Source organism: Morus notabilis, unplaced genomic scaffold (genome assembly GCF_000414095.1).
Source record: "Morus notabilis unplaced genomic scaffold, ASM41409v2 Scaffold581, whole genome shotgun sequence".
Classification (NCBI taxonomy): Eukaryota; Viridiplantae; Streptophyta; class Magnoliopsida; order Rosales; family Moraceae; genus Morus; species Morus notabilis.
The window spans coordinates 176,709-188,761 of NW_010362557.1; the positions used below are offsets into that span (position 1 = coordinate 176,709).

General features: G+C 31.3%; 1 protein-coding gene across 1 annotated transcript; it reads left to right on the top strand.

Moving 5' to 3' along the window:
* The first annotated feature begins 146 nt into the window (after positions 1-146).
* On the top strand, positions 147-2,954 carry LOC21390249 (vesicle transport protein SFT2B). The gene is made up of 6 exons (XM_010102467.2): positions 147-388; positions 534-587; positions 1,097-1,170; positions 1,458-1,575; positions 1,708-1,766; positions 2,405-2,954. The coding sequence occupies exons 1-6, from the start codon at positions 275-277 to the stop codon at positions 2,481-2,483; spliced, it is 498 nt and encodes a 165-aa protein (XP_010100769.1). The 5' UTR covers positions 147-274; the 3' UTR covers positions 2,484-2,954.
* The last annotated feature ends 9,099 nt before the right edge of the window (positions 2,955-12,053 follow it).

Sequence of the window (12,053 nt, forward strand, 5' to 3'; positions counted from 1 at the left end):
GAATCAAACGACACCAAACCGTTTATATAAACATAATAAACAAAATTAAATATCTTATATTCAAAAACGAGCTGTCGTATTTATTAACAAACGTGCTTCCACGTTCCAATTAAAAATCAAATGATACGCAAAAATTTCACTCGCTTTTTCCCCACTTCTTTTCTTTCCAGCGCTAGTCCTGTCCTGGCAATTGGAATTGGTATCGATAAATGTTTAATAATTGTGCGTTTTTCCTCTAGGACGCCATTGAAGAGTAAAGAAAGCTTTACAAACAATGTGGGCAAAGCTGAAACAATCTATGTCAGGAGACGACGACGACGACGGGGGAGGAGGCGACGCTTTATTGGACGATGAATCCGACAACTTTTTCTCTCTTTCTCAAACTCAGGTACCTTTTGAGTTGGAGATGCAAAAAAATTTAATCCCCAGATTTTTATTTTTCGTTTTTTTCTTTTCAATTACTGGCTTGGTGGGGTTTTCTCTAGTTTTGGCCTCAGAATGCTTTTTGGTTTTCTGGATATTGACTTGATCAGAGAATTTATGCATTCGCTGCGTGTTTGCTCGCTGGATTGGTTTGTATGTTCCTGGTATGAGTTCCTGAGCACTTCTATTTTACTTATTCAAGCAATTGGTTAACTTTTTTTTATATATATGTTCAATTTTGTTTTAATCCAAAATTTAGAGTTTAGCATCTTATGCAAATTGCAATTTCTGAGTAACTAATCATGAAAAACTACAAAGTTTATACAAAATTCACATACCATTGAGTATGAAAATTTTGTTTATTACCCTATAAATAGCCCGGTTAAATTATTCTTACATAGAGCATTTTGATCATGGAGTGTTTTTGGTTTAGAGCTTCTAGAGTTATTTTATAGTCTTCTGAGAACAAAATTGTGGCTTTTTTTGTATTGCCAAAGAAAGAATTAGTCCTACTGAAGATCAAGAGAAAGGAGTACTTATATGTTACTTTTCTTGGGAGAGTTAAGATAGATTTGCATTCATCATTCTATAGTTTTCAGGCTTAGAAAGGTGATGTTAAAATGGATTGTTGATGCAGTTGCAGCCTTATAACTTTCTTTCACTTCCTTCGCAGTCGATGATTGTCTTCACAAAACCAATCAAATTTGCCTTGTTATTCACCTTTGGCAATGTTTTGGCAGTTGGAAGGTGGGTCTGCATCTTATTTCCTCGTATTTCCATGGTTTAGATCACCATGATCTTATGTATTTTGAATATCTCCCATAAATGAAAGATCTTTGCATGTTCAATAGCTTTTGTTCAGTGGGTGGGTTGATGTCCGCTACTATTACGAGACACAGGAATAGGTTGCCATATGATCACATGTATTTGTGTTACACAAGAATTAAAACCTTTCCTCCTATTGTGTCTGTCATTTCCCTTCCCTTTTGTTCCCTTGGGAATTAGATACTAAAACTTTAATTGCTCTTTCTCAGCACAGCCTTCCTTATTGGCGCTGGGAAACAAATGAGAATGATGTTTGACTCCGCCCGAGTTTATGCAACGGCTATTTATCTTGGATGTGTTGTTCTAGCACTCATCTGTGCTCTTTGGGTTAGTATTCAGTCCTAATTCTATAACAAAATGGAAAGAACTTGAGTTAACACTGCAGATCCATAGGTTTTTCAATTATGGTATGCTATGGTAAAAATACTTTCTGCTTCACATTTTCCTCTCATCTTGCAGATACATAGCAAGATTTTAACAATACTCGCAGTCATTGTCGAGATCTGTGCCCTTGTTTGGTAAGTTTTTCCCTTCACATTGACACATCTCACCTCTTTCGCTACTATGATCATGATGGAAATGGGGAGGAATGATTGTTGAGTGTGTGGAACTAGAGCCTATCATTATCTTGACATAGAATTAGCACGTGGATCGGGCTTTAGTAAGGGTATTGGGTTTTTCACACTTTTTTTTTTCGGTTTCCCTACCTCTACTTTTGCTTATAATGAAGAGGAGGCGCCGATTTTTAGAGTCAAGAGCTATTAGAGAAGAAAAAAGGAAAAAAGAATGAAAGTGTAGAAAATATGCGCAACTTTTTCTCGCAATCTTGTAATTTATCATGGTGAACATAGCTCCCACATTAACAGTGAATATTATAAATCTTGTGTGCGTGTGTGTGTTTTCATGCCTGCTTTTGTTTCAATATTATTGCTCTCATTAGTAAAGCATAACGTCGTCTAATCCTTAACACTGGCCACCTTCTTCTCTCTCTTTTTTTCTGTAGACGCCCTCTCCACTATCTTAGTCAGTTATTGTAGAAGCTTGTATAAGTATAACTTGTGTTTCATGCCGTAATGCATTTTTCTCAATTTTGTTGCAGACTGCATTTTTTCAATGTTGTAAGATCTTGTTAAGTTGTATTTGTTTCAAGTTTCAGGTATAGTTTGAGCTACATTCCTTTTGCTCGGAGAATGGTGTCTGAATTGATGATCCGTTTATGTGACACCGAGCTTTAGACGATGCAATTGAAGATGTTCCTTTTGTTAACAAGAAGAGTCTTGATTTTATTTTTTTTTAATCCAATTCTCTCTTTTCTTTTTCTCATCTTTGGGATCAATTAAATATTTGAGTGACAGGGAACTTGTACTCCGTATTCCAATATCTGCTTCTCTTCTTGATGACGAATTGTTCCCCGAGTTGACGAACTTTTTTCTGGTTTTTTTGTTAAAATTTCTTTTGGGGTCGAGCAACTTCTACAGGTAAAACTGTGTTACAGAGAAATGTTCACTAAAGAGAGGGTTGTTAGGGAGAGATTGTAGAATGATTTTGTTTTGAGTATGGAAATAAATGCTATTTTAGGAAGCATTTATAGAATATGTGATTTGTTTTAGAAATGGTGTTGTAATTGTTTTCTTTTAAATTGTGCTTTGTAGTTAAAAGCGATATTGTGTTGGGTTATGACTGAAATTATGTGGAATATTATATAAGCCCCAAAAAATGAAACAAAAAAGAGAAATCGATATTGTGTTGGGATATGTTGAATATCATTTTCCATTTCCTTTAGAAAAACTGTCCCGTTTTCAGTTCTTAAAATGAGGCTGCAAACAAATGCTATTTTCATACCATTTCTAGAGTAAGTTAAACAAACAAGAAAACTGAAACATAGCCAGAATTTTTTTCACCACGAGCATGAAGTCTTTGAGACCTATTTGGATAAGATTGAACAAACTGATTGGGCCTGGAAAGTAAAAAAGGCCTGATTAAAGCATGGGCCGGGCCCAAAGAAATGGTATGTTAAACAAACTCGAAAACTGAAACATAGCCAGAATTTTTTCACCACGAGCATGAAGTCTTTGAGACCTGTTTGGATGAGATTGAACAAGCTGATTAGGCCTGGAAAGTAAAAAAGGCCTGATTAAAACATGAGCCGGGCCCAAATAAATGGCATGTTAAACAAAGTCAAACTCGAAAACTGAAACATAGCCGAATTTTTTCACCACAATCATACGTTTTGGTTGATGGATTCAGAATCATGATTCATAACCATTCTTAATTTATGTGTATTTTTTATGAGAGAAAATATTGTAACGAGTCATGAACCATGATTTGAACCATGGCACGAAGCTTGAACCAAACGCACCCTGTTTGGATGAGATTGAACAAACTGATTGAGCCTGGAAACTAAAGAAGGCCTGATTAAAACATGGGCCAGGCCCAATTGAACTTCTTTGGACTTCTTACTCTCAATGCATGCACATAGAAAGATCAAGTGCACAATAGTTTACCATTACTGATTTAGCTGTCAATATTTTGACCAAGAAGTATGGTAGAGAATAGACCACAGAATCTGGAAAATACCATCCTCTCACGAGTAGATAATTTGCATAAGCCACTTTAAAAGGCATATCTTTCTAAGCCTCCTGTCAGACAAACCAAATTTAAGACCTGTGATGACATGAACCAGACAAGACCAAGCACGTGAAAAGGCCATACCCAACAACCTCAATGAAAGCATCTACTCTATACACATATACATATATATATATATATATATGAGGAATTATTCAGTATACTGGGTGTATCACGTCATATACATCTGTCTAATAAAATTGTACCATTTAAACATTTTGTCTATGTCAGCTTTTCATTTTTATTTTTCTCTTTCCTAATAGTTATTCAATACAAATACCTATTAAGAAAAGATAAAAATAAAAGTGAAAAGTTGACATAGATAAAATGTCTAAATTATATGATCTTATTGGACGGGTGTATCACATAAATAATATGACGTGGTACACCCGGTGTACTGAATAATTTCTCTATATATATATATATATATATATTGTTGTTTGACAAGTGGATCAATCAAAACACTCCATCACCATCCACCAATCATTTACTCAGCGCCATTCCCCTGATGTCTTATTTTTCTTCTTCCAGTCTAACAATCAATGCCCATTGAAAAGCTAGTCCTTGTGTGCATTTCATATGGACCACATCTTTCAGAGACATTGAACACAAACTCACTTCTCCTACCACCGTTTCATTTGTTCGAGAATTCTTTTATACGGCATGCATGCACACATTATACGGTTTTACACCGTCAAATTTTAATAAATTTCGTTAAAGTGTCCCATTTTTTTAAAAATCGGTTTAAAACTGTGAGTGCCGAGAGAATCTTTTTGCCGTCACACCCCTTTTGACTTCAATCTTTACCTTTTTGATGACTTTAATGTTGTGACTGAAACTATTAAAACCACTCTCCACACTCTTTGTAAAGTGGAGGCTTGTTCTTTACAGGTGTTACCTGCCAAGTGTCAAGCATAAATCCAGATTCTTTTAACATAATAAGATACTCTTTTACTCTATGAAAAAGTTACTTTATTTTTGGTACTGCCCTCCTATTAGAATCATTGGGTTTTTTTTTTTTTTTTTTTTTTTTTTTTGTTAATCTTGAGATTTAATAAAAGGATTCATATCATGATTTGAGTCATAATTTATGATTTATTATAATATTTTCTCTTAAAAAAATACACATAAATTAAAAATAATACTAATTACATAATTATAATTCATGAATTAAACGTTTAAATTAGTTTGTAAACCCAACCTGATGTTATGTTGCTTTAAGTTTTTAGGTCTAGATGCAACATCACAATAAAAGCCTCAGGGAATCAATTAAAACAACACAAAATAATCCACTTGTGGGGTAATAAATATAATAATTACGGACATAAAATCATTGCTAGTGCTTTGAAAACCCAAGTCAACCACGTAATTCAAACATCACTATGATTAATAAATACACGTATCACCCCCAGAATCCAATACCCTTCTTTTAAAGATTGTTGTTCTTTTAGAGTGTAATTTGAGTATAATTTTTAAATTAAATTTGAGTTATAACTTAAGTTAAAGTTGTAATTTGAGTAAAGTTAAATAAAATTAAAATTTAAAAGAATGTGAACTTAAATAAAATTAAAACACGAATCGTCTTTTTTTAAGTTTTTTAAACAAAAAAACGTGCCTTTAGATTCACCAAGAATTAGTGCAAATAAATGGACAATTTAGAAAAGGCAAGTTTGGATTTGACTAATTATAAAAAGCTTATAAATCATGGTGAAACTTCATGTAGAACACGCTGAATAAAATTGAATACCAAGTGGTTGGTGGAGTTTGTTTCCTCTTTTTTTCTTTTTTCTTTTTTTCCTCTCCTAAGAGAGGAAAACAGGAACATGCCACGTAATGATTGTGACGTTATTTATATTACTGTAAAACACTTTAATAGACTTCAAGATCCATCTACTTAGCAGCTACCCACTTTTTATTTTAATTATTACTTTCTTTGCTAAAATTTTCGGCTACCACTTAGTCTTTAGTGGATGGCCAATCAATTACTAATAGCAACCTACCACCATCTAACTCATTGGAGCCATCAGCCACCATTTCCAGTTGCTAATTGCTTTGTAAAAAAGTCCAGGAGAAAGAAAGAAATAGGTTAAAATTTAAGATGAATTAAAATTAATAAATTAATAATTTACATAAGTTAATAAATAGGTTAAATTATTATTTTTGTCCATAATTTGTCTAGTTATGAATCATAACTTGACAAGTTTATTCATAACTTATCTGGTTATGAACCATAACTTGATAAGTTATGACTTATTAATTTCTACAACTAAAAGTTAACCTATATACTTCCTTAACCTTTTCATATTGACTTATTTTATACTATTTCCAAAAATTTCTATGCAAAGAGGATTTCGGACCCAAGTTTTATATCCCCCTAAAGATGATAAACCATTTTAATGCACAATTGTTTTTAGCACATAACTACTTCCTTTTCTTTCATGTTGCTTAGCTTTCTTATTTGAACTTTTTTTTTTGTCGTGATCGGGTATTTATCGGTGTTGTATGTTTTTAACTGTCTATTAATGTCAAAAATATAAAATATATGCAAACGTGACAAAGTGTCATAATCTAATGAGATTTAACGATCTAAAACAGTGAAAAGCGCAGTACTAGCAACATATTTTTTCACGCCCTACTAAAGTATGCTACTTATTTTCTATGGAATATGTTTATGAAATTTTATCCGGATAATACTATATCAAAAAAATTCCTTGATTTACATATGAGCGATGACATGTATCATGATATCATGATTGCACACGTGTTACAACTCTATAATTCTATAAAACTAAATTGAATGTTTTTGCTAAATAACTAAATTGAACTTTTTCCTCTATTTTTACCATGAGCGAATTTCACTTTAATTTCATGATTTGTCAAAAAAAAAAAAAAAAGGAAAGCGACGATAATAACAATAACAACGACTTTAATTATCGAGTAGATCTTTCCCTTTTCTTTTCTTTTTACATTTGGAATGTGATGTGTTTTTGGTTAAAAGTTTAGTATTCAATTGTCAATCCAAAAATAAAAAATATTTAAAGAAGGAAAAAAAAACAAAAATATATATTTACATGAAAGCAACAGAACCAAAACTTGATGCTATATTGACTAGGATAAAGTTAAAATAATTCATAAACTGACAAAGCATGAAAAGGAGCAATAATGAATAAGGGTGTGTTCGGAGTAAGGATCTGTGTCATGATTCAGATTATAGTTCATAATTTATTATAATATTTTCTCTCATAAAAAATATATATAAATTAAAAATAATTTTAAATTATAATTCTGAAATTATAAATCAAACGTCTTTTTAAAGAGTTTTTTCCCTCTACACCCAAAACAATGTCCTGATACAGGGGGCTCCTACTTGTTTTGTTTGGTATGTAAACCACAACATTTCCACTTCATTGCAAACGAGGGCAGAAAACTTCAGATAAAAATCTCAAACTTTTGGCTGCTCAAATTCTGACAAAACAAAACCTAAAACCCAAGCTCTTTTGTGACAAGTGGCAACAACAATGGACATGCAAGAATTTGGCCATACATTGAAATATCAAGAAAAGTAAAGGGTGTCTTGGCAATTTTCAATTGACCAGATTCACAAGATAAAAGGTCTTTTCGTTGGGGAACCAACAAAAGTTGGTTCTTTTTCATTTAAAGCCCTATCCAAACACGACCACGTGAATTCTGAAGTATCTTTTGGCCAAACATTTTTTCATGGTGATCTTGAGCCAGTCAAGCACATAAATCGAGCCCCTCCCAAATATAACTAAAAAACATCTCACTCGTAATAAAAAGGACGTCATTACATTTTTTTTTTTTAATTTGTCTTCTTTAGAACACAAATAGGACACGTAAAATAGAAAAATGGATAAGCATAAGATTATGAAAACGTCATCAGATATTTGTGCACAAGACAAATGTAATTTGAGTTTTCTTTTCATGAAATTTATTTTAATGCTTATTTTACTGCAAATATCGGTCTATGATCTATGATTCTATAAATCTATACATACAAAACTGTCTGGCTGACCGTAATAAGAACGTTAATACAGATACATATGAGAGAAATACTCAAATATTGAATAAGTGCGTTTAGTTTGTAAATTTGTGTCATTATTCGAATTATAATTCGTGGTTTATTATAATATTTTTTTTTATAAAAAACACACGTAAATTAAAAATAATTCTAAATCTATAAATTAAACATAAAAATATCATAATTTTTCTTTTTTACCATTTGATGTCTATTAAATTCTTATGTGTTTTTTCCGTGTTAGATATAATCTTAAAATGAACCGTTCATTTTAGTTAAAATTGTATATTGCCAAAACTATAGAGTAACTCCCAATAAAAATAATAATAATAATAATAAACAATGTCGAGTAACTAGGCCTATAAACGTGTAAACATTGAGATCAAAATAAAACAAGCATACATACCCGAGTCACTAGTAAAAAATAAGCCTATACGTTTTCTTAAAGAATTTTTCAGATGGAGCATAAAAAGATTAACTATTAATAGTTATTTAATTTTTAATCATTAAATTTATATTAAAAATTATATATATATATATATATCAAAATAAAACAAGCATATATGCCCGAGTCACTAATAAAAAATAACAAATATCTGAAACATTAATAATGGCCTATATGTTTTCTTTAAGGAATTTTTCTGATGGAGCATAAAAAGATTAACTATTAATAGTTATCTAATTTTCAATCATTAAATTTATATTAAAAATTATATATTTATATATATATTTTTTAATTTAATATAATTTTAATTAAATCAAATAATCAAAACTAGTATTATCTTACAGAAAAAAGTTCCGTGTTCTTAATTAGATAAGAAATTCAGTTACAAGAGTTCGTTGATATATTTGCGGAAAAAGAGCAAAAAGCGCCCTGGCGTCTGCTTATTTTCTCCCGAGTATCTAGAATAATCAATGTATCATTTTTTTGATAAGCACTTTGGCTTTTAAAAAAGCAGGAGTGACCAAGTTCTTCCTTCGGCTGGTGGGATGGAAAATTCATTAATGAAGCAAGAAAAAATATATATATATTCCACGAGTTTTTCCTGGTTATATGGGTCCCACTATCTTCTTTTTGGGCCGAATGTGGGACCCATCTAAATGCAGAAGTTTGCCTCCAATTATTGGTGCGTGGAGACCACGTCCTTTTTTTAGTAGGAGTTTATGGCTCGTTCAGTTTTTAATTTGAATTGAGATGTAATTTTATGTGAAAATTTTTTATTATGGTAAAAAATTTAAATGTGATTTTTTTAAAAAAATTTTACTATAATAAAATTTAAATTATAAACTCAAATCAATGAAATAAACGGAGTCTTACAATATACTAAAGCAGCTCATAACCCAGCCAAATAGAACTAAAGATTTGGGTTCAAAAAAAAAATATTGTGCAATTAAAGCATTACAGTGGAGTGGCCCTTAGCATCTCTGACCTTTTGAGTTCACGAAGGAGTATAACTCAAGGACTCCTCAGCCACTTAAACGGCCAAAGCTACTTTTTTCAACCTTCGATTTTGACCAATTTGTTTGTTCCATACATGTTCCAAAATCGTAAGAAATTTAAATGAGTTTTTCAACTTTTTTTTCTCTTCATATATTTTGTGTCTTTTTTCAATATATATATATATATATATATATATACACAAAGTGAAATCGAACCTGAAACTTTTTTTTTAAATTCTTATCCGATTTAAATCTGTGATGTCACTAGACTAAAAGGTCTTATAGGCAGGTAACATGATTTTCCGTCAATCAATGAAGTATTATTTGGCATTGACCATGCAAATGTAATTTGAGCCACACATTTTTGCCGACTATTACCGCCTTATGGTACACGCCGCAACCGCATAGGATCATGACCGCTAAGCCCCAGACAAAGCACACTGTAAAGCAAATCTCATGTCTCTTCCGAACGTGGACTTTCAATATTTTTCTTTTTTTTTTCTCTCTTTCTTTCTTTTTTTTTTTCAAATTTTTAATGTAGTACAAAACTGCTTCGAAGAGCCGCGTTTGTGATCTCGTCATGTTATACGTATATGACATATAATATAAATTAAAAAAACCAGCGAATATAATATTATATATGCATTTTATGTCCATAAAATACGTCATCATATGCATGTATTGATGCAATGGGTGACATGGGTTGAATAATACAAGACCAATAAAAAAATATTTGATCCAAAGATAATAATTCAAGTCCCCAAAGTCACAAACATGCTATGGCTCACCATCTAGTTTTGAGTAACTTTGGTGATACATACATATATATATATAGAGAGAGAGAGAGAGAGAACACACACGCACAAAGGTGACTATGCCCTACACAATAATGTATCAACCCTACATTGTATTAGTTTTTCCTTCTTTTGGAATCATGCACGTAAAAAGAGGCTCCGTTCATTTCGCCGATTCGAGTTTAGAATTCGAGTTTTGCTACAGTAAAAAGCTCTCAGAAACAGTCATATCTAACTTTTTTGCTACAGTAAAAAGCTCTCATATAAAATCACATCTCAACTCGAATTACAAACTCAAATCAGCGAAGTGAACGGGATATTTCTCAAATTTTTTTTTCTTTGAAAAATATTTATTTTTCAGACCACAAAAAATGGAGGTGCATGTTTCCGAGTGGGACTACCCCTCCATGTGGCCTTTGCGTTTGGCATAGGCAAAAGTTTCCTTATACTAAAACCAATAAATTATACATCTTGGAGACGTTTGGTTCATGGATTAAAATTATGAGATTAGAACTATTTTTGATTTACGTGTATTTTTTATGAGAAAAAATATTGTAACAAACCATGAATCATAATTCAAATTGGGGTACGAATCTCCCAACCAAACAACCTGTTTTCCTTAACTAGAAACACAAACTCTAAATTGTTTTCTCTTCATCATTGTCTAGTACGAGATCATATTTTGTCTTTTGAGTTAATTCTAGTTATTGACAAGCCGTGTTGGGTTTAATTAGTTGTTGATTTGGTTCTTCACTTTCGTCAATAACGAGAAATTCTTCATATAAGTGTGTAACTTATCGTTAAAAATGATGAAAGAGAAAGTCATATTTCATAACGTGTGATAAACGAAAGAGAAAAGGGGGATTAATTTGAGTGACAAAAAAAAAAGGAAGAAAAAAGGTAAAAATTTCAGGACCCGTTTAGTTTGCTGATTTGAGTTTTTAATTTAAATTGATATGTAATTTTATTTGAGAGCTTTTTACTGTTGTAGCAAAAAAAAATAATAAATAAATAAATGTGACTGCTTCTAAAAATTTTTTACTGTAGTAAAACTCAAATTAATAAACGTGATCTTAACCTATTGTTATGTTTGTTTACGTGAAAAACGCTTATAAATTATCCTAAAGCAAATCATCGAAGATTGCAACTTTCATCGAACTTCTGTCCCACTTGCCAGTTGCCATTGTTTTTTAATTTACACAACTTTCTGATTTTGTGCTGCACGAGATGCTGCCGAAAAACGACAACAACTTTTGTCTATTTTTATAATTCGTTTTGGTTTATATATACCTATATATATATATGTGTGTGTGTGTGTGTGAATGCGGTTAGTGGGCAAGCAACTGCTTCCAACTAATAAAAACTCGTTTCAATGTGTTTTCTGCTATTATTTTAGTCAACTTCGTTGGCATATAAATCACACTCTCAACTACCACATCATCAACAAAGCGGTCCAACAATGCCATTTTAACTTTTTAATACAATTAAATTACATTGATTCTTACAGATTATGTCATTGTGTGGCCTAAAATATTAATGATTGTTATGCCCCATGCCAAATTCTAAATTGCCAGAATCACTATTTTTTTATTCACTAATTTTCCTTGCGTATATGATTTATTGAACTTTGTGATTTAAAATATTGGTTATATATAATATAAGTGTATTGATGTAAGCAGTGGTCAAATGAATTTATTTTATAGAAAATATAGGACGTATTTGAAACTCATTCTAAAATAAATTTATTTTTTATATGAAAATGAAAACGTTTTCAATCTCAGACATAAATCATTTTTAAAAATACGTTTAGTAATTTTATCAAGAGATTATTTTTAGTATAAAAACTCATTAATGTATCTCTTTCTCTTTCTCTAGGAGAAAACGAAAACAAAAAATGAAAACGACTA